At 42.4% G+C, this 23,091-nt stretch overlaps 1 protein-coding gene across 17 annotated transcripts in view; it reads left to right on the top strand.

Annotated features, from left to right (window-relative positions):
- Nucleotides 1–23,091, top strand: part of RBFOX1 (RNA binding fox-1 homolog 1) — a 1,498,714-nt gene that overhangs the window by 513,713 nt on the left and 961,910 nt on the right. The window contains exon 1 of one of the 17 annotated variants that reach the window (XM_068909007.1): nt 19,413–19,434. The exons of 15 other annotated variants lie outside the window; for them this stretch is intronic. In XM_068909007.1, the coding sequence (XP_068765108.1) occupies nt 19,432–19,434 (3 nt within the window). In that variant the 5' untranslated portion in view covers nt 19,413–19,431. Of the gene's footprint in view, nt 1–19,412; nt 19,435–22,889; nt 22,995–23,091 lie in introns of those variants that run through there. One more of the 17 variants, XM_068909001.1, reaches the window with a different exon arrangement.

Below are 23,091 nucleotides of genomic sequence, written 5' to 3'. Positions count from 1 at the left end.
TGTAAACCAGAAGATGATGTAGTGAATCAGGAGTAATTATGTCCACATGATACCAAAGTGTGCTATATAAGACTTGTCCCTATATATCCCTTTTCTTACGAAACATTGCCCTTCATCATGCTTAATTTTCCCCCGAATACTGGCCACAGCTTCACATAATTTTACCTTAAATAAAAATGTAGCAGTTGCATGTTAAATGAAGATGTATGCAATACTGTCACTGCAGAACACTAAAAATTCTGTGTCCCTATAGTCACTGAGTAAATTATGAGTTTGGATCAGAAGCTGCTGAAAACCTCCAGATATGATATATCTTTGCTTCCTGCAATAATCTACAGGCTTAGGGAAGAAGCTCACTGACAAAAAGTTATAACAATCATCTGACTCATTAAAAACAAGTCTTCCTGAACAACAGAGCGATTAAAGAGAGAGACAGAGAAGATACAATCGGTTGAAATGCTTTGGCATGCTTAGATCTTCCCAGATGGGATGTCCTACATTGAAAGAACTTTGGTGTGGCCTCCCCTATTCCAGCCTGGCTGACAGACATCCAGCGTGGATTTAAAACACCAACGTGGAGTTCCCTTTGGATTCTCCAATGACCTTGCAATCATATCTGCTTTTTTGGTGCTTTTTAAGTCTCTCTAAAACAGTGCTTCCTGTTGCTTGGACGTTGATAAAATCAGTTAAAATTTGTCTTGGAGAACGATTAAAAGGAATCAGTTATAGCACTTAAATTTTATCTTCCTATTGTTTTCTTCTCATTTAGCTAACCATCTAATAAATTGTTTATCTAGATTAAGTAAGAAAGTCTAAGGGGAAAGAGAAAAAAAGAAAAACCTTGAATTAATTCTGTATGTCAGAGGACATTGTATTCGAAATAACGGAAGTGTTTGCGTACTGTTGCTGAATCTGAAAAAGTGTGCATGGACAAAAATCAGTATAATCTCCACAATGATTGAAGTTATTCTAAAATTATAAGTTCTTTATTATTAGTTAAACAAAGTTAGGATGTGGTTAGCACACAGTGGATAGGGTAGTGCGATAGCATTCTTCCTGCAAACCTTCTGTGCCTAATACAGGCAGCAGCATCAGGGATTTTTCTGAAAAGGACTATGACAGATCTGCCACAAGAGCAGGTAGCGGATGTGGAGGCATCTCGGCCAGGCAGTCCGCCCACAGTGTATAGGTTGGTTTAAACCAGGCTTTTTTCTCCTTCCCTCCGTCGGTTCCTCTGAGAGTACCGTTGCATTTACCCCCGCTCCCGTAAGAGCCGAGGGGCTAGCAGGGGTCCTTGCAGAGGGAGGTGCTTAGTAATGAGGTCTTGGGTTTACAGAGGTGTGCACCAGTTTCACTGGGACCACTCAGTCAGGGCCCAAAATTACAAAACTATTTAAAGGCGTAATGTAGAAATTGTCAGGAAAATAGCCGTAATTGCTTTTGTGTCCTAAATATGTTTGCTGTTGGCTCAATGGCAGCCTTTGCTGCTGGCAAGAAGCACCCATCAATTACACAACCTGTCTATAGGCTTCTTATCCTTGAAGTTGTCCAGCTGAGGCGTTCCCAAAGCAGCTAGGATAGAAAACACAGAAGACAACCCAGTGAAGCTTACCACTGTTGTTTCAAGATCAAAAAGATAGTCTTGTGCTTTGCACGTACAGAAAACTAGACTGAAAGAATGGTAGCGTTAGCAGTTCTTCACCCACGCTCTGCACCCACATAGAAGCCATGTTGTTGAGGGAAAACTCAAAGTAAAGATGAAATAAATTATGCCATATCTGCTGTTTTGGATCTGCATTTTACTAGAGTTAGACATCACAGAGTTTTGGAAGGGATATTATGTTTGTTCTAGACTGTTCTGGACTTTTTTTTTTTTAACTCTCCTGACCTGCAACGTTTGTTTCACAGCGCACGCTGTGCTGTGCGTCTTCACTGACGTCCAGTCCCGGAGCGACTATGAGGCAGCTGCAGCCCCCAGATAGGCATGCTGGTTCTGCTTCAAGTTGTGAGCCTCCAACTTTTCATTCTAGACATCTTTGATTCCCTATCCATCATGGATTAACAAATGATTCTTTTCAGTACTGAATAGCCCACGTATTGTAAATACTCAGTGTAGGACATTCTCTGCTCTGCAAGTTTCACCAGGGAACTGATGCAAATCCTGTCATCAGCAGGAGTCTTGCCCTGGCTCCAGTGGTGATGGGAGATGGAAAAGGTGAAGTTAAACATCAATTGCAATAAAGTTAATCAATTGCAATAAAGTGAAGTTAAACATCAATTGCAATAAAAAAAAAAGGACTAAATTTTTATAGGGCTGGTTAGATAAGAATTTCTATTTGCTATAATATGCTGAATTAACAGAACTACAGCTGAACAATGTTTCGTCTTTTCAAATCCCTTAAATTCCTGAAGGATGAAAGGAAATTGTGTCTGTTGCCATTAGACATATGGATTCTGGCCGAAGGCTGTTTTTGGCGTACCTTGCGGCTGCTCTTGAATTCAGCGAAGAGCAGCCTTACGGGGCCCCTGCGCCAAAACGAATGCGCTCCCCCTCCTGCCCCAGACTCTGAGGCAGGGGCCGTCTCTGTTAGCGCTCTGCTTTTCTTCCTTTTCCACATGTTAAATAAACAAAGGTTGATGGTGAGAATGGGAGTGAAATGGATGTATGTGAATTCAAAGCAGTGACTCTTTCCTCCTTCACAGTCCCCGTATGTAAATCTCAAGAAAGAATTGCGTTATTGTGTGTACGAGCTATCTGTGTAGTGTGTGTTTGCGCATTGTATCGCCCCCTGATTCTGCTGAGGTGTCAGAAGAGGTTTCTGCACAATTTCTAACATATGAATGAATTTCGGCGAGGGGTAAGTTGTGTTCGCTGTAATGTCACTCATTATTCTGTTTGACTCGGCTGATGTTCTCAGGTTGATATGTTTAAGATTAATGAGGCATTAGCTCTCAATCAAGGAACTACTTAAGAATACCCATTTAGCTTCAGTGGATTGTGTAGTTGCATTAATTAATACCATTTGACCTTTGTATTTGGGTGGAATGATGAGGAGCCATTTTTTTTCTGTGAGCGGTGTCATAAAATTGATAGCTGGAATATTGCTCGTAGTATGGCCCGGCAATTAATGTAAGCTAAATGCTGTGCTTGACATGCAGCTCTGAGAAGGTGATGTCCATTTAGTGATGCAGCAGCTGCCATAGTAAATACTTTCGTGTAAAGGTTATCTGGAAAGGCAAGATTATAAGTTAATTAAGTTAGAAACGGCCTTGTGCTCTACATTCCAACTGTTCAAACAGTACTATTCGTATCACTTCTATGTACAACATGAAATCAGTTACATACAGTTAACAGAGATTAGTCGTTTGCTAGGAGAGGAGAAAGGGGTAAAGAAGAGTCGGAGAACTCAGTGTTTTGGGGGACCTGGAAGGTGAGGGGCCATAGCTGAGCTTTTTTTCTTTGTTTTGGAGAGTGGTGAAAGAAAGGCAGGAGGAGGTACGCTGACTTGGTAGTTGGCTTACTGCATAACTTCTCTGAAGAAAAGCTTCTAAGATGAATTCATCTCATAACAGTTGACTGTCAACATGGAATTTATAGCAGGAATTTTATCTGTGTGGAAAGCTTATCACTGATGTGAATAGGAATATTATCTTTTCTTCAGATACTAATGAAATGCCCTAAAAATTGCTTGGATGTGAATAGACTCTTACTGCATTTAAAAGACAATAGAGATGTGTATATATCCATACTTCTGCATACAGGGATGTGTGTTTTTGTAGAGTTTGGACTGAATGTGTTATGTAGATAAAGAAAGGAAAAATTTATACAAACAAACTTGCTCATTTAGACATAAGTCAAAGCAAAGCAAAAATTCGAAGATAGAAGGTGAAGCCTGTCAGTGGTGGTTGTCTAATTGTCATAATTCACAAGGTTTCTCAGAGATTTTTTTAATCGTTATTAAATGGGTGATTCTTGCAAACGTGCCCAATAACTCTGAAGAAGGTGTGATGCACTTGAGCTGGTATTTAGAAAACTTGTCTAGTTAAGGAAGTAACAAAGGCAAACTAACCAAAAAGGCAGTAAGAAAGCCTCAAATGAAAGCTTTCTTTCCCGTATTGATATCCCATCATCTCTCGGTCGGGACAGTATAGCAGGTGTGGCGACATAGCTCACTTTTCTAACACTATTAACATACCTCATCGTTCACAATCAAATACAGTATGTTGAAATCCCTCGCAGTTTTTTTCCTAAGATCTTGTGACTCCCATGGCTGACATTAGGGATGAATAGTTACTATTCAATTTAAAAAGTGAAATAAGGATAGTTTACTGATATATTTGAATGAATAACTGCCTAATACTAATGACAGTATATTGCGTTTAAAAATATCAAATTGCACATAATGCCTCTCGGTAAGGAAATGTTGTTGCAGAGTATATTTATTATTGCAAAAGCATATAGCATATGCTTAACAATGTGACTTGGATAAATTTTAGCCGTCTTCTAGTCGTTATTAGAAGTGTAAACCTTACTGAAATACTGGCAAAGGCTATGTTACAACAAAATGTTTTCCTCTGTTTCGCGACGTCGGTTAGTTGAAGAAATGCTCTCCGCGACGCTTCGCGACCATAGCTCTGCGTGCAGCGTTTGCCCTTCGGTGGTGCCGGGAAGTTCTTCCGTTTCCATTCGCTCATCTTTCAGTCATCAGAGCGCCTGAGCTGCGGTGCTGAGCCTTGCGGGTGGACGAGGCCGACCCGACTTCAAGCTGACGGGGTCTTTGGTTCGTTTGAGCCTCGTTTTAGCCGGTGCCTCGTTTGAGCCGTTTCAAGTGTAGCATCCTGGAACCTTTGCCGAGGATGCTCTATGATTTCAGCCTCCCTTGGTTTTCCAAAGCTTTCTCTTCTTGGCGAGCCGAGCGAGCGGGTAAGCGGCGGGTGCTGGAGCCGTCTCGGTGGCAGTGTGAGCCCAGCTGAGGTGACCCCGTTGTCAGCACTTGGTGGGGAGCTGTGGTCCAGCCGGGTGCCTGCCACCAGCTCACCGGAAACGGGCTTTGTGTCACCGCCTCTAGCAACCACAACTTACTGATAGGCCTTAAGCGATGGTTTATCCTACCTGCGACAAGATCAAGTCCTATTTTTCTGCTGTCTAGAGTAATCTTTCTGTTACCGACTGCTGTAATAAAATACATTTCATTTTAAATTCTTTGAGGACTTATCATGGTTTTGTTCCGTGCATCTCGTGAGTGCAAACCTTACCTGCGTTGTAAGCTGCTAATAAGCAGATGCATGTCTATGCATTTTAATAATGTGATAATGTATTTTTATTATTTTTAAATGGTTTACAGTTTGATGGCTGTTCAGAGCACTTCTAGCTTGATTTTTCTGCGTCTGTATAAATAGGAAGGAAATTCAGTGACGCTGTGATAGCATTATAAAAATATAAAAAACACAAACTGAGGGTCGAGTCCTGCCTGTGAGCTCCCGGGTTACTCCTGCTCTGCTCCGTGCCGAGCATGGGTGTGAGGCAGAACTTTCGCTGATGGGCGGCCAATTTCATGAAACAAAAAGGATCGTGAGGGGCAGTAATTTAATAATCAACATTTTTGTTATACTTTGGCATTTTTCAACTTACTTTCAGGTAAAGATCACAATCAGAAACTGTTTAGTGCTAATTTTTAATACTCATTGTTAGTTTGTAGTGTTGCCCAATTCCAAATGAATATTCTATTGCTTTCTAAATAAGGCTTTCAAAAAAGTAAATAAGCAATTTTGATTTTACACATAATTGCCCTTTTGATTAACAGCAGCAAATTCCTCTTTTGTTTTACTGTCTTCATCTCCATGGGGTTTTTATCATTTGTTAATTTGACATGGTGAAGGTGGTTTTCAATCTATTGCTATAGAAAAGCCTTTGAAAAAGAATAGAAAATCCGTTCTTGAGATCCGTATAGAGAACGGAGCACCTTCTCCTCTGAATTTTATCTCGGAGATAAACCACATATATGTGTAAGGTGGGCGCTACATGATGGTAACAAATGACCAATACATTGGTATTTCATGTTTCCTGTTTATTTTCGTACTCATGTTCTTGTTGCTTTTTATCAGTTACATAGGCAGGGTAACATTTTTGCTTTTGCAAAATCCTTTATATGATTTTAATTAACGTCGAGGGAACTGTAGTTTTCTATCTCATGGAAGAATGAGAGCAGCGTGCATAAAGGCAAGTCATGTTGCTTGGATAATTTAAACAGCCAACTAGAGATGAATCCTCGGAATCACAGTCTCTTGTGAAGACACTTACACCCATGCGATTGCCTTATCAGTATTAGAAGAAATGATTGTGGGTAGCAAATTACTGCAGATACCACTGTTCTTGAAAAGGACCGAGCTTGCTTGGTCAAGTGCTGGTAGCCATTATAGGACCAATCGCCTCTGGTCCATGAATTCATCTTCTTGCAGAGAGGTTTGTAAGCCAGACTGAATGCTCCGCTCCTTCAGCTCAAGTGCTTTAACATAGGCTTACTAACCCAGTTTAGATAGTTTTATGATACTTGTGAGCTTTGTTTGGAGAAGTTAACAAAAAAATCTCCTAACAGAAATGGCAAACAAGAGGTTTAAAAGAAGTTTACATGTAGAAATGAACAATACCTACTGAAGATAAGAAAAAAAAGCGTTGACAAATCTTTTTCCCGTCAAACATTTACAATTTATTTACTGAAGTAAAGTCCAGAGTCAACTACCACTGCGATCCTCCTGTGAAAAGCGTTGGAATACTTTGACCTAAAATGGAAGACAAATGGCATTTCTGCATGGACAACTGTAGGACAGTGTCTGGACTTGTGGCCTTAAATGCTCTTTCACAAACTTTTCAGCACCTCTTTGTTTTCTGACACTTTACAGAAGATGAAGAATGCTCACTGAAAACACGTGTATCAGGAGACATCTTCAAAGCTTCCTGTCCCCTTTACTACTTTGGTGTGCCCAAACGGTGGTGATCTCATGCTTGCCTCTCAATTAGTCACATGTTGTGCAGTTAAGAGAACTAAATAAAAAAGAGTAGAATTCAAGGCTATAAAAGCCACTATTACAAAAGGGAGAAATGGAGAAAAGCGTAGGTACAAGAAAGACCATAGGAAGAAATGGAGGATGAGGGCAAGAATTTTATATTTAATGCACTAAAAGATGCACCCAAGAAAAGGGAGAGGGGGAGTGATTTTGTCAGTGCTATGGAAGACTTATGTCTTGCCAGAGAATTTGCGTAGATTTTTAATTCTAATAGGTAAATGCTAATTATTATGAAATTCATTTTGCTTTTTTGGTATTCAGGCGAATGTGTCTTTCGAGGACAGATTTAGTCTCCTAACTGAGGATTTCCATTTCTTCTGTATGTTGACACTGGAATTTAAGCAGAGTGACTTATATGGCGGTATTAATTGGTCTGCTAATGATCACTTCATGGAAAACACTCACAAAAATGTGTTTTCTCTACCTCCCAAACTGTTTTACCTGCCTTCTCCCTTGTTTTCCACTGAATCAAATCAACGATTCTGTTGTTGAAGTGAAAATGAAGCTGACGCCAAGTTTCTGGAATGCTGCAGAAACCAGCGGTCCTTGCGAAAGGTCTTTGTTTTCCCTGCCACACAGCTCGGAGGCTTTACATCTGTTTTACTAACTGAACAACATGTTTACACCACCCTGTCCTCATATTTACCAAATCCCACCAAATGGACATTACCCATTACTATTACAGAAGTACAAGCCAAATACTGTACAAAGAGGGGACGAGAAGTCATACCGTAGATATATCTTGGTTGCCAATTACAAGGAGAATATTACCTACGCAGCAAGTGGATTTTCTCCCTTATGCTGAAGGATTTTATCTGTGTTTGGTGTAAGAATACAATATAAAACCCAGTTTTATATGCTTCTGACACCTTTTACCTAGGAATCCTTATAGAGAATAGTCCATCCCCTCTTCAGGCGTGGGACATATAAAACTGAAATACTTCTCTTTCAAGAAAGCCTTCTTTCTACAGGTAGGGCTCAGTTTGCCACGCGGACTGGCAGAAGAGCATTCTTGCACTCTACAGTCAGTCCCCTTGCAAACAAGCAAAGGGCGTGGGTTAATTGGTGTTCAGCAACACTGGAAATATTTTGAAGGGATTCACATTAATTGAGGAACAAATTATCTTTTTATCGAATGGGGTTAATAACAAAAATTAGTAGTGGCCCCTCCCACTCGTTGAAAAATCTCTGTTTTTAACAGAGTCTGTTAAAGATTCATCAAGCTTTCTATTAAGTCTGTAGGCTTTCAAGTGGTTCAGGATCCTAACGCTCATTTTGAAAAGGAACAAGCCACTTGGGAGCCCAGCTCTGATTTCCAGGCCAGGTTTTTAAAACTAATTGCCTTAAGGAATAAATTGTAACCTGAAGGGGTTTTCAAAAGCAGCTGGTGCCCAGTTTAACTCCCACTGAAATTAATGTTACTCATACTCATAGTTATCACAGCCTGTTTTGTCCTCAGTGTAAAGCTACCATAGGTTCATTAACACTTTAACCCATAATTAAGTCTATGTAGGAGATTGGAAAAGAGTATTTTTTTTATTGACTCTATTCTGCAAAAATATAATTTCTAAATCCCTTACAATGTTTCAAGCAGTTCCCCAATTAACATGTGTCCTTAATTTGCAAAAGGCAGTTCACAAAGGTGATTTGTAAAAATACAGAAAGTGTCATTTTTATACATATATTTAAATGAGATATTCTACATTGAATGGATGCAAACAGAGGTCAGGCATATATTGAAGGACAGCACCATTCTTATGAGTAAAAAAATTATTTTCTTTGTTGAGACAGGTATGGCTGAAATTCCCTTGCTCTCAAAAGAGCACTGGAAGATTATGAGTCAGTTGTAGTTTTTAATTTCTAAAGATAACGAGTGTAGCACAGTGAATGGTGTTAAATGAGGGCATTGGGCACAGCTCTCCAGTGGTATCCTGCGAAGGTAGGTGCCGACTGGTCTGCAAGAACCAATCTTTTATACCTCCATTTTGATTAAGATATCAATGATATAATCCACCCTATCGGCAAAAAATAAATACCTGCTTTCAGTCATTTACTTGATGTACCCTTTCCCTGAGGAAAGGAAAATTCTTCTGTTAGATTAAGCGTGGACAGAATATAGTCCTTTAAATTGGCATAAAACCTTAAGAAAACCTGATTTATTTTAAAACGCTAGTGCCATAGATACAGAAATCAAATCAGGGGCTATCCATGTAAACTTAATTTTCACTACAGACTCCATCTGAGCATTAAAGTCCATCAGCATCTCTTCATCTCACACAACGCTGGAGAAGAGCTGCTCTTTGCGGCAGAGCCTGGAAATCATTAGAGCCAGAATATTGCAGATCAAATTGCTCAGCTGTTATGGCAGTAATCATTTCAAGAATACTTATCACTTGCCAAAAGAAAGGTAGCGATCAATCTCTGAGTGCCCTCTCTTACACATACTAAAAAAATGTTTAAGGTTCCATATGTTTCATCATATTGCATTGAAGAGCCCATTAATCTAACCCACATTACAAGAAATGCAAGAAATGCAAAAAAATATAAAATAAATAGTGTTATGCCCTCCCCCTCGGCCTCTAGAAAGTCTGGCTGTGAAGTACTCCCACCTAACAACAGCATGTAGAAATTACTCAGCTAAGAAGAAGCAAAAACTTTTTTTTGGAAGTTGCATAGCCAACTGCTGAGAAAGTTTTCCTAATCATTTTCCAATAATTTACAGAGCTTGGCCATTGTCAACAAAGGATAGAAAAACCTCAAAGGTGGTATTTCCAGAGCAGTATATTAATAGAAAGAGCTGATATTTGAGGAGCTTTATTTTATTAAAAATGTGCAAGAGCTCCTAAGTGTCTAGTTTCACATAAAGTTTAGTAAAAGGTTAGAAAATTAGCCCGTATGTGCTGTTTGCAGAGTTGGGTGGATGAAGGAGACTTTACGTCTCACAGCTTTTTGTTTCTGACAAGTTCTAAAGTTCCAATGAATTGTGTATGTGGCCACTTACCCTTGAAAAGGTGAACTGGGGGTACAGACCGATTTCACAGATGCTACTAAGAGGCGTTCGGGTGATAAGATGATAATGGATCCTGATCACTGCTGATCTTGTGCCTGGACTTTGCGGCCGACAGATGAAGGGCTCTCTCTCTCTCTTCAGTTTTCCAGTCTCTACCTTCTGAATGTTTGCAGTTTCTGAAGAATTCATAAACTTCTCTTTATCTTCAGCAATTGAGTTATGAATCAAGGATTTAACTGGAATAAGATAGTCCAGGAAATAGTACATTTTAATTCCTTTTTTTTGAATCTACACCTATTTCTAATGTATTCAGTATATGACAGCAGAAATGTGAATGCATTAGTGGTAAAAATACTAGAAAGAAACTACCCATTTCTATAGCAGTAGTTTAATTCCCAAAGACATGTAGCCAGAGATTATCAGGCAGATTTGACTTTTTGCAGCTTACCAATTTTCTGGGACTCATTCCCCTTAAGAATGAGGGAATACCCCTCTGCTGATTTTTTCCTCTATATTTCCTCTATAATGCGCTGTTTAGTTTGACTCTCCTCTCTAGAGCAGCATGGGTCCACGACTAAATGCTTTGAAAAATATTTCATGATTTCCAGGGAATTTCTTTCTCTTTCTCCTGGCTAAGCAATAGTTTCTCCGTACTTTCTGTTGATAAACTGTTTTAACCCTTTCTCTGCTGTCAAATGTAGAATTAAGGATGATGTTAGTGAGAGGTTGTTGATTACATTAGTCCACACCCCAGGATTTGCCGTCTTCTGTTCTGCAGTAATGCCAAAACCATGCTGTTAGGCTGAGAGGCATACGATAATTTTACAATCCAGTAAGTCGTGAACTGGAAAGGCCAGCTAGAAACTCATGCTTTGGAGCACTGGGCGTCAAGCAGTTTGCACAAAAGATTTTTTTGCAGATTCTGTCTTTGAGCACCGATATTTTAATAAATAATTTTAAGTTGAGCATATATGTAAATGCAGATGTTTGTGAATTAGCTCCCCAAATGTGAGAGAAAAAGTCAAAGCATGTGATGAAACAGCACGTTCTGAAGATGTGACAGATGTCAGTTTGTTCAGACAGCTCTGGAAGGAGTTAAGTCCCTAATCTGCAAGTATGGACGAGAACTTCCAAAACCTGTACGCATGATTCTCTATTTAAAAGATTATTAATTATAGCCTTATCAAGAAGTTGCAGTTGAAAAAAAACATAAAAACTGACAGTCCTCCCATCCCACTGAATCCTGCTATGGCAATTCAAGAACTGAAGACAACCTTTCACAACACTGAATGTACCCTGAACGCCTTCTAACATTACTTGACTAAACTCTCCAGTTCAGGTATTTTCCTGAAGTTTGATCACATGAAGTACTACCTCGGTATTCAGAAGATGAGTATGCCTACTACTCTGGCACCATATTTATGATAAAAGCTACAAAATCCTTCTGTAGCATCTGCAGTATTTATTTTGCATAAAAAGAAGAGCATACTCTTGGACCAACAACAGCATAATCCGTACAGGTGAGGACTGAATTCCTCAGTAGCTTGGCTACATCTCTACAGCTGAGTAGTCTAGTAGCTCTTAATGTTTTACAAAGAAAGCCAGGATCATTGTTCTCATTTTATGGATAAGAAAACTGTTGGGGAGCTGAAGAGAAAGGGGAAGTGTCTTGTTCAGCAGCAGCAGCTGCCAGGCAGAGCTGGAATTGGAGGAAAACGTCCTGGTGTCCTGCTCTGGTTCTTAATCTAGTAGGGCAGGCTTCCTCCCTTGCAAACGTCCCATAACAAACTAAAAAATGCTTAAATCATTGCTTTTAACAATTCTTTTCAACACCTCTGCAGCCCTGCATAAATTTAAATGGAAATGAAAATGGAAAAGGAGCACAGAACCTGATAACGTTTAATCTGTGAACCAATCCATCCACGTAGGATAACAAAACGGCAACATGCAAACCTGTAATTTTCCTACCAAGAAAGGTCAGTTAAACCAGCTTGACCTTTTTCCATATATAAAGCAATAAGCTATCAGCCCTATCTGAAGAGTCTCCAATCCCAAGGCGTTCTCAAAATAACTTGGAGATCAAGCACGGAGATAAAGCTCAGTAGACGCTGACGAGTTGGGCATGCGGTTTGTTTCTTCAAGGTATTTCAAAAGAAATTTTACATATGCTATGAGTTGAAGTAAAAAGAGAGAAAAATGATATTTCAGAATAACAATTCCCTGGAGAAATGAAAGAGGTGAACATTTTATCGCTCACAGAAATAAATTGGACCTTCTCTAATTTGTAGAAATTTAGAAATTATATCAAGCACGTCAGGGTGATGCTATGAGGACATTAAAAATAAAGCAGTTTTAGTCCTGTACATCTTAAAGATTCTACTAAATACCTGTTGTTTTCTAATTAAATAGATGTTAAATCTAAATACATCAGCAACTGCCACAAATGCATTTACTTTACTCTAAGGTTGCGTGTTTCGCAGCAAGTGGCTTATATGTTCCCTTAATGAATTAAACAGCCCTTAAAATAAAGTAATGCATTTGCAGTGGTTGTGCATGTGTTATAGATGTTCTTCGTTGCAAATACATTATACATTTTTAAACATTAAGTATAAGTGAAGTATTTCTATTAATTATTAGTATTTCTAAGCATTAGTATTTCTATAAACTATTTCTATCGTTCTTATAAATATATAGACTCTTTATGTTTTGAAAGCTTGAAGTAAAATTGTCACTGCTTTTCTCTTGATTTTTTTTATTACTGCATTTGCATCATTTACGTTAGTCTGTGCTGTTTAGAACGAGTATTTTGTCCAAGAAATAGCCCTCTTCAACCTTCCATTTCATCTCGCACATACTGTAGATCTGTTTTCTTCTTTATCGTGCTTTTTCAGCTAGCAATGAAAGCCTTTCTCCCTACTGCAGTAACCGTCACTTTTACGCTTACCACATGTAACTGCAACATCTAACAACAAATCAGCTCCAAAGACAAGGCACCATGCGCTGAACTTAACAACGTTCCTTGTACGCATGTGCCCGTTGGTTTCATGTGTTATGCCGGTGTTGTTGATCTTAGCCTGAAGCGTGGTTTGGGTCGTGTTGAGCACTTGCTGCCACGCACTCGGTTGTGAGCGGCGCCCACCTTCAGCAGCCAGCGATCGGCTCTGGGCAGCTCAGCCCACAGGTTCATCAAGTTACGTAGAGACGAGGATGAGCCTCTTGGCATCCTGATGCTGATTAGATGGTGGGAAGCAAATCGCATCCTCTCTGCTGCCAGTTCTCCTCCCCAAATCCTAGGTGCAGAATTCAGTCCTGCACCACCTGCAGTTACTTTATTGGCACAGACACCATGGAGGAGGGTGACCGGAGGAGGAGGCTGTGTGGTCTGGGCAGGTGAAAGTAAGGTTGCTAATTACTTGGCAAGGGAGCGTGGGAGAAGGGCCAGTAAATTTCTTGAGTGTGTCTGAAGACACCTAAGCAGGCTGACGGCAAACGAAACGCGGCCTGGAGGAACCATTGTCGCTGCAGCCTCAGAAGATCAAGATGGTGCATGAAAGAGGCAGGAAGACTTAAAATATTTCAGTAAACCTGGGGAAACTTCTGCTCATTGAATAATTTCCTGTACGAACCCCATCCTCAATTCTTGATTTTTTGGCCAGAAACTCCCCGTAGTTTATTAGGTTGAATAAGTTTTGTGCAGCCGCACTGAGTCTCGCCCTTGTGGCGTGCTCAGTACTGCCAGCTCCCTGGATCTCCACACCATGGCTGCTCCACCAGGTGCTGCGCAGGCTTTGAGCTTCTCTGCTTTTTTCCCTTCTTCGCCAAGAGATTCCATCTAATCTAAAATTCAGCAGCTAAGAAAACCAGAACGGCTTTTCTTTTGCTGACCAGCTATTTTCTTGTAACTGATATACACGATGTACCCCATTTATATACGGAAACTAGAAACAACCAAATAAATCAATTTGTCACAGACTGTGAGATTTGTTCCTGTTTCTTCCAAGTATGCGTGGGAACAATTTATTAAGGAACCAGTTCTCCGTAACTCACAGCTCTTAAATCCAGAATTTGCATCTTTCTACATCAGACAGATGCTATAGGTTTGACACAGACATTATTAGATGAGGGTCTTTGGGCACGCACAGATCAGCAGGACGAATGCAATGACCCTTGTCTTCTGCCTTGAAAAATCTTTGACAGGGCCAAACTCTAAGGCATTTAACTAAGATGCAAAACGCGTTGTCTTTCATAAGAATCTGTGTGCAGAGATTTATATTTTAAGTCTGGCGCGTACTATAAATACTTAGTTAAATTCTAGAAATAGGAGTACAGCCTACTGTAAAGAGATGTGAATTAATCTATCCTCTTTTTTCAGCATTGTTGAGCCTCTGGTGGAAGTATTATATCCAGATTTGGGCACCATGTTTCAGAAGTGGACTGGAGAGAGTCCAGAACAGAGTAACAGCAAGAATCAGGAATACAGAAGCACACGAGGGGAATTTGAAAGATGAGTTGTGGGGTGTGTGAAGGAGAAAGGGGCACATGTCAAGGAAGGAAGAGGAGAAGGGATGACATGATAACTTGTTTTCGCTACGTTAAAGGCTATTGCAAACAGGACTGGAACAACGGTTCTCTGTGTGTTATCTCAGGGACAGGACAGGAGGATAATGGGCTTAAATTATAGAAGAAAAATTCCCTTTAGAAGAAAGGCTTTCTAATAATAAAAGGTATGTTGCCTGGTGATTTGTAGAATCCTTATTACTAGAGATCCATAAGAATGAATTAGGAATGACACAATTACAGTTTTCCCAGTGTTGGGCAGGGACTAGGTGACATCTTAAGGACCCTCCAAGTCATATTTTTGAAACTAAAATCTTGTTGCTATTGAAATAAATCTGTGCCTTGTGATGTATTCAAATGGATCAAAGAATTGCCTGTGCTTTTTAGAAATAGAATTATGTTCTTATGAAAAGCTAGGCTGTAATATTTTATATTGATTCTGGTACAGCTCTGAATTGTGGAAATGTGCTTCTCTTCATTAAATAAAACTTCTCTACGTACTTTTTCCTCTATGATCATCTACCCGCATCTGCAGCAATAAATAGTACCTGGCTTGGATTTACGATACCCTGATTTTTTGAGATGACTAGCTCCTGTGAAATAAAATATAGCACCAAGTGTGTGATATATTTACCAGTTTTCCTCTTGATTATAATAATTGCACATCAGTTTTATTACCAATACTATATGAAAAAAATCTAAGATTATAATTAAACCATGAATACATTCTTCTTGAAAGGGAAAAATGTTTCAAATTGTGGCAAAACATGAAATAGGCTTTTATTCAGAAAAGAGGTCTGTTACAAGATTTTAAGAATTAATCTCTGCTTGGGAATTTGTTCAAAACACTGTGTTTAAACAGAACTTCTCATTACCTGCCACCTATTTTCTTCTCCGTACTGATAATTTGCTTTAAAATGGGAAGTGTCTCCTTCATAAGTCAACTTGTGTAAGTGCATGACTGTTTTCTTTGCAAGTATTTCTTACTGAAATTAGTATGAATTGTGGCTTCATTGTATTACCACTTTAGGGTAAAATTGCCAACATTTTTTTTATCAAACTTTAAACATACTCTTGTTTTACAAACGCTAACAAACGGCAAGATCTCATTCTGAAGGCTGTTACTGTCTGTGAGACATACAGGCAATTACATTTGGACACAATGTATAGGAAAAGAAACATTTTAATGCCTGGAGCTCTGCAATAGAGATGGGCACACCTGGGTTCTGTGCTCTCCTCTGACCCCGTGCAGAACATCCTGCCATTTCTGTTGGCTTCTGTTTCTCTGCCATAATGTACCCATTATGTCTTCTAATCAGCAATTATTTCTTCCTGTAGCCGCCTAACAAAGCAAAAATTTGACCTCAGCCTATACGTGCTAAGGTACCAGAGCACCAACAATGGAAAACTTCTGAGTAAGGAGAGCTTTTAAGAAAGCTATTCAAAGATAACTTGTAGTTCAAAGTTCTTTTATGTGAAGGGAGCAGAGGGAAATGGACATGAAAAACAGTTGAAAAGAAACTTTTTAAACAGTATTTCTATAAAAAAGTGAATATCTGATTATTGAGACTCTAAAATTAGACAACCTCTGCTGTAGTTGATGAAAATACACTGATTTCTGTAATCAAGTACAGATGCAACTAACAAGCACCTGGGCATGTTTTAATTTTCATCCTGTGAGTAGCTCTTCCTACTCCAGTGAGTGTTCACTGCTCGATGGCAGTGCTCAAATGCTCAAAGGTAAGTGTCTATCTAAGGGTGGCAACTTTTCATTAATTGCAATTTTTGCGATTTCATTGTTCTTTAGTGAAGGATTTTGGAACAGCTTGCATATTTATGAGCTTTGCCTTTTTTTTTTATTTTATTCTAATGCCTTAAAATAGTTTTAAATTGTTCATTCTTAAAACAGCCAGATAATTAGGGAAATATTATCACTGCTTGACAGATAGGTGATTGGACTAAGGGTCAGATTTTGAGAGAAGTCATTCTAGAAACCTTTCTAGGTTTTATTAGGTTTTATAGAAACCTTTCTAGGAACCTTGATAAGTCTGATTATTGGTGCCACCCTGCAAATCACCTATACAGAGAAAAGTAGGGAATTACAGCCCGCGTAATCTGGGATGTAACTGGATGGTGCCTTCTTCCTTGCTGTGTTTCATAAAGCTAGACCCACAAGGCCCAGTGCAAGGGTCTTTGAGGACGCATGCGACACTACGCAGACTGAAATGGATAGTAAGCTCTATGGGAGCTGGGATTGACCCTGAGGAAACTAATGGCAAAACTCCCAGAACTTCAATAGGAAGAAAGCTGGGCTCATACTGCATGAGCATTTGTCACTCATGGCAGCGTTTTGTGCACAGAAGTGTGGTTTTTCCGTTTTTATAAATCAGTTCAGTCATAACAAAAGTACTGAAGAATTAGGAGATTTGGGGGCACGTTACAAACCTGTCAAAGTAGATAGCAATATTTAATTAGAAGCAAAAGGTAATGTTGACAATTGCTTGCTTATAAGGAAACCTAAATATACACCACAATGAAGGGAGAGCTAAGGAAATAATGTCGGCATTGTATTTAATTTATACTCTGTAAGTTTCTATGGATATCACTTTCTCATGGATATGTTAGTAAGTATGGGTTTAGCTATCTTCTACAGCCAGGCATAACAAAAGGTGCCACTTTCAATAATTCTGCAGTAGTTTAAAGAAGAACTTTAGCGTAACAAAGCCTCCCCTAGCCGCCTTTGTTTTGATTTTCAAGTGAGTTAGAAGGCTGAAACAAGAGTTGCAGAAAACACACAAAGGTGGTTTTGGAGATGCCTCTGGGATCTTTAAATTAAATTAATAGGGATCAGCCAACCTAGATCACAGAGGGAGACGTACATTTTGAGAGAATCCATCATAACGATTTGATAATCGAGATGTTGATCCTGTGAATGCAGGTTTGAGTAACTACACCTCTCACTAATCTGATAGATTTAAACAGGATGGTGTTAAAGGTTTCCAGCTGTAGGTTTGACACAGATTCATGCGGGATAAAGAAAAGATAAATTCTAAATTTCTTGATTAGAGTGACCTTGCTCCATAAACCAGTGTGATTTGGTAAATGTGCATGAGGAGTTCCACTAATCCCACTATTTAGAGTGTCAAGATGACCCCTGGGGCCATAAAATAGAAGATGAAGGAGCCCAAGCCCCAATTCCTTAAGGGGGAGAGGGTTAAGGTTAGGGTTAGAAGAGAGAGAAAGCCTGGAGCCCCACATGGAGTGAGGCTGCCAAGGGCATGGTAAAGGAAATGCAGGGCTGCCCCCAACTTGGTGCCGGGACAGCTTCTTCCTTGAGGGCAGGAGTGGGGCTGGAGGGCTCAGGTTCAGGTTAGGCTGAGATTAGGGTTAGAATTAGAGAAGGGAAAGCGTGGAGAGCCAGGTGGAGCGGGGCTGCCAAGGGCATGGCAAAGGAAATGCAGGGCTGCAGCAAGCCTGCTCCCAGGGGAAGTTTTTCTCTTAGGTCAGAAATAGACCTATATGTGTTTGTGATCTTTGATATATGTGCAACCTGGAGTTTAATGCAAGAACGTTGTGGCACTATTTAGTTTTTGCATGGACCAAAGAATATTTAAGAGATTATTCCTGAAGAGCATTTTAAAGAGTCATGAATGTATGATTTAAAGCTTTCTTCCTCACAGTACCTGTATTACTGTGCTATTATTGTTTTCCATTTTCAGGCTGTACACTTAGAACAGCTCCCTGCTGCTAAACCATAGGGGGTACATATCTATCTCAAGCTCCGAGTGCCCATATGTGATCAATCCAGCCTTATATGTTAAGGTAGTCTCAGTGACCCTAAGATACTGGAATCGTATATTGGACATCACAATAATGTATGATCATTCCACAATTAACAGTTAATGTATTTAGAAGGACTAGCCCCTCTTTTGAGAGATCTTAATTTTTTTTTTTTAAGTTTCTCATAAACAGCTGCTGTCAGCCTGATTTAACAGTAATTCGTGCATTTCGGGATGGCGTAATGCTCCTCGCGATAGTCCAGAAGGAGACTTGTAGTAAGATGTGCTTTCCGTGGGGCAAGAGGAAGGGGAGGCAGCCGGCAGAGAGGTCCGAGTGTCGCCGAGGGCGGGAATTTAATCACCGTTCTCCCAAGCGCCGCTTTCTGCCTTCCTTTCTCTCTCCGGCCGGCGCACGCAGCCGTGGCGGCCCCTGCACGGGGCTGCGGCTTTCCCGGGACGCCGTCAGCGCGCCGAGGAGGAAAGTTGTGGCCGTGGCCCGGCGCGGCGGCTCCGCGGCGGCGCAGGTGATGCGCGGCGGCGGCGGGGGGTGCCGGGCGCCGCCGCGCGGCCGCCAATCCCGGTGGCGGGCGTGCCGCCGCCGCCGCCGCCTGCCGGGGAGACCCGCTCCCCCGCCCGGCGCAGCGGGGGCTCCGCGCCGCCGCCGCAGTTGGCCGCTGCCGCGCGGCTGGCCGCCCGCCGTGCCCCCCGCCGGCCGTGAAGGTCACCCCGGCCGCCCCTGTGCCGCGCCGCCGGGCAGCGGCCGCGCCTCCGCCCGCAGCCGCGCAGCCCGCCCCGGCCAGGTGCCGCCGGGCGCGAACCGCCCGCTAGCGCCCACCTCCCGCGGCGGCGGCGGCCCCCGGCTCGGCTCGGCGCCCGGCTGCCGCTGAGCGGCTCCGCGGGGCAGAGGCGGCGGCGGCGGCATGCGGCGGTGAGCGCGGCGGCGCTGCCCGCGGGGAAGGGGCTGCGGCGGCGCCCGGCCGCGTCCCGCCGCCGCGGCCGCCCTGCTCCGCCCGGCTCTGCATGGTGAGTGCGCGGCGCGGGGGGCAGCGCGGCGTCCCGGCTCCGGCGCAGCGGGCGGTGCCCTCGGCCGCCGCCGCCGCGCGAAAGTTGCCGGGGCCGGGGCGGCGCGGGTGGGGGCAGAGCGGCGGCGCGGGGCGCGGCCGGCGCGCAGCGGGTTGGCGCGGGGCTGAGCGCGGCGCGGCGGCTGCGGGGAGCTGCGCCTCCGCGAAAGCCCGGGGAAGGTGTCGCGGAGGAAGCGCTGAGACGGGAGGTGGTTCGGCAGAAAGGGAAGGGCGAGGAAGATGGCCAGTCGGTTTTCCGCTGAGTTACTGGTTCAAAGAGTGCCGATATTTAGCGCCCGGAAAACTCCGTGCCCGTAAGTCGTCGGTATTTGCTTCCTTTTGAGGCGGTCAGCGTTGTGCTTTCTCCCGCACGCTTCACTCGGGGAAAAAAACATCTACGTTTTCTGCGTGTGTGGGTGCGCGCACTTCAGCGAAGGCGCGGCGGGCCGGGCGCCGCGCCCCGCGCAGCCCCGCGGCGGGCACCGCGGCCGCGGAGCCCGCGGCGCCTCTCGGGCGGGCCGGGCGGCGGCGGCGGCGGGAGCGGGAACGTGGCGCTCCGCGTTCCCACGGGCTGCTCCGCGCGACTCAGTGGTGCCAGTTTTTTCCGCTTTAAGCGGAACTCGGCTCCTTCGAGGTAAATCGAGTCCTAGAACGTAGCAGACCTAGGAGATGGTGTCCCGAGAACGTAACCTCCCTTCCTTCGAGTCTCTCTTCAGACTTAACGTTGCTTGAGGAAAGGTATTAAATGCCCCGTTTGTAATTTAGAAGTGTCAGAGCAATCGTATGGACGGGATTTAAAAGCAAAAGCAAGGTTTTCGCCTTCTGTGTTGAAGAGTCGTGTTTGTAGATGTTTTCCAGGGGGGAAACATAGTGAAATTAAAATGAAAATTTTTATCTTACGGTGGTATTGTTGCGATTTAAGAAGTTAGTTATCTTTTTGTAATCCCGGAATTCTGCTTTAGAGACCAAACAGTCATTGCTCCTTAATGAAATATGTATTGGGAAGGGTGGTTGGGGGAAGAAGTAAGTTTCCAATGTATGTTCTCAATAGTCCACTTTAGTTTTTAAGAAAGTACTTTGTATCACATGCTCCAGTTACTAAGGTTTTAGTAAGTAATTTAGAATAGCAGAAATTATGGCATTTGTTAACGTAACTTTATCTTCCTTTACTGGAATGGTTTTGAGTTACAGAGTTTTGATGAAATAATTTTTATGTAGCATTTATGACTGTAGTCCCAATCTGCTATTAGCCAAAAGAAGTATCTCATACTGGCTTCAAAAGCTTGGCTACCTAAGTTTCATTTACAGTTTAGTTTTCTGGTAAATAAGTTAGGCAAAGAATTTGTCATTTCCTGAAATGAAGGCTATTACTTCTTTTTTCTATTAGTGTATAACTGATTATCATTAATATAGCTGACAAACATAATGAAGAAAATTAATAGTATGTTGATGACTTTTATAGTTCTTGTAATTGCAGTACTTGGTGTCCTTGAGGTGATGAGGATGCTTTTTTGGTACATTTCATAAACGGGTATCCTTAAACGACAGAAATACTGGCAGGAGTCAGATATCAAAGAAGAGAGCAGGACTGCGAATCTTTGGATGTGGAACGTGACACGTTTCCAGTATGAAATATGAGCACACATGTAGGATTACGAGGTCCAGTTCCCAGCACTGTGAATTATTATAGTTAGATCTACACGCTCAGCGTGTACTTAATCTCGTATGAGCATCCACTGCTGACTTACTGCATGGGAGGGTGCGTGTTGTGTCCTTAGGCTGGGGCTGCCAGTGCTGGTGTTTCTGAAGTTGCTCCCCAATGTGCAGCCCTGCAAACCCCCTTGAGTTAAACGCGGAGCAGCTGGGCCAGAGGGACTCAGCCCTGCCTGTGGTCGTTCTTTCTGCCCTGGGCAGGATCAGCTACACCTGTGTCATCCCCGTGGATGTTCGTGCACTCTTTGAGTTCTCCCTAATGTTTGCATTCCTGCTTCTGATACATTTTTTTCAGTCTCATTTTTCCTCTTCGTATGTGCTCTTACTTCATTCTTGCCTCATTCCCTCCAGACTGTCTCTCCCTCTGCTCTGCCCAGTTCTGTCCCTCTTTCAGTATTTTGGGGGTTTCTGTCCTTTTCTGGAGGGGCTGCTGCGTCTCCTGCCTCAGCTGCCTGGTGCCTCCATCGCCGCCCCTGCCGTGGCAGCGGGCGGCACTGCGCGGTGCCTTCGGCCCTCGCCCCCTGCGCGGGTGCTGGCAGCTTCTAACTTCAGAAAGGGGCTTTTGCCTGCAGTTCCCCACTCTTTCGTGGTCTCTGCAGATTAGTGGCAATGCAGCAAAAAAATTTGGCATGGGCATTTGTATTCCAACCCTTGTAAACGTTTTTGATTTTTTGGTTTTTGTTTTAAATGTAATAGAAAAAATGGTAGAAGAATATGTATCGATTTGTCTTAGGTTTTGGTACTGTTAGGTTTCAGTGGGATCATAAAATTGGCTCTAATGAAACGTGAAATGCGTGGATGTGCAGGTAAAACTCTAGATGGACTTTTTTTAATAAAGCATCCTGAAGCGATGATTGCAGGTACATGTGAGATACTTTCCATTGTAGCGTTGGTGTGTCTGCTGTTTGTATGTAGTGTTACTTACTAAAATGCTGTTTGTCAAGACTTAGTAATACTCAATTGCAATAAAGTAACAATACAATTTCCCAGTTGTTGCCAGGAGGTCTCTGTCCTGACTGGAAGGCAGGTGGGCCGCCCAGCAGGTGTTGGAGCGGTTCCTCGCGCCGTGTCGCGGTACGGTAGCAGAGGGGACAGCTCTGGCAGTGTGGGCGCCGCATCTCCGTTAGCTTGCGGTCCACATGCAGCATCCGCAAGCCGTGTTGAAAATCCTCACCGTAGTATGAGGGAGTATTCGGAGGTTGGGAATATGGCAGTATTGTATGCTGTGAATGTGGGATTTCTGTTCCTTTGTTTTTTTATCTTTATGTGAAGCCAATCTCTGCTTCAGTATGTGAGTGAAGTATGGTTGGTTAACGCGTAAACAGCTGAGAATATGTTTGTCGACACTTTTTCTCGTCTAGTAACTTGAGCTGCTGCACGTGTTGTTCCCCCACAAAGTTTACTCTGAAGTTGTGTGTGATTTGATAACCGTGACAGAGTTGAAAACACTCGGGGCCAGAACTGAGACGTTAATAAGCAAAAACTACTCATAAACATCTTCATGAATCGCATATCAAGATTGTTTTAGAGAGGGATTCAATGGAAATAGCATCCTTGTTCTCACCCTGTGCAGGCGGGTAAGCTTCATTTAAGACTGAAGAAGTTGTTCAGTATTCACTCGTACTGGGAGAAGCTGAGCCATCCAAATGCAGGACGCAAGAGACCTACAGCTGAATTAAATAATTCACCACCACTAATTCATCATGCTGTAGCTTTGAAATGGGATATCTGAATTTTAAATCTAAACAGCAGTATTATATCTTTCTTAGCCATGGCCCTGAGAAGACGTGCTGTTTACAGTTGTGGAAGGTATGGATACCTTGAAGAGGTGCAGTCGCCTAAGAGCAGTATTACTCTGCGAAAGAGTAATCTTCTTTAATTAAGCGTGCTTATGTAATATTACTAC

This window comes from Struthio camelus, chromosome 15 (assembly GCF_040807025.1).
Source record: "Struthio camelus isolate bStrCam1 chromosome 15, bStrCam1.hap1, whole genome shotgun sequence".
NCBI lineage: Eukaryota > Metazoa > Chordata > Aves > Struthioniformes > Struthionidae > Struthio > Struthio camelus.
This window is presented reverse-complemented; position numbering and strand designations above follow the sequence as displayed.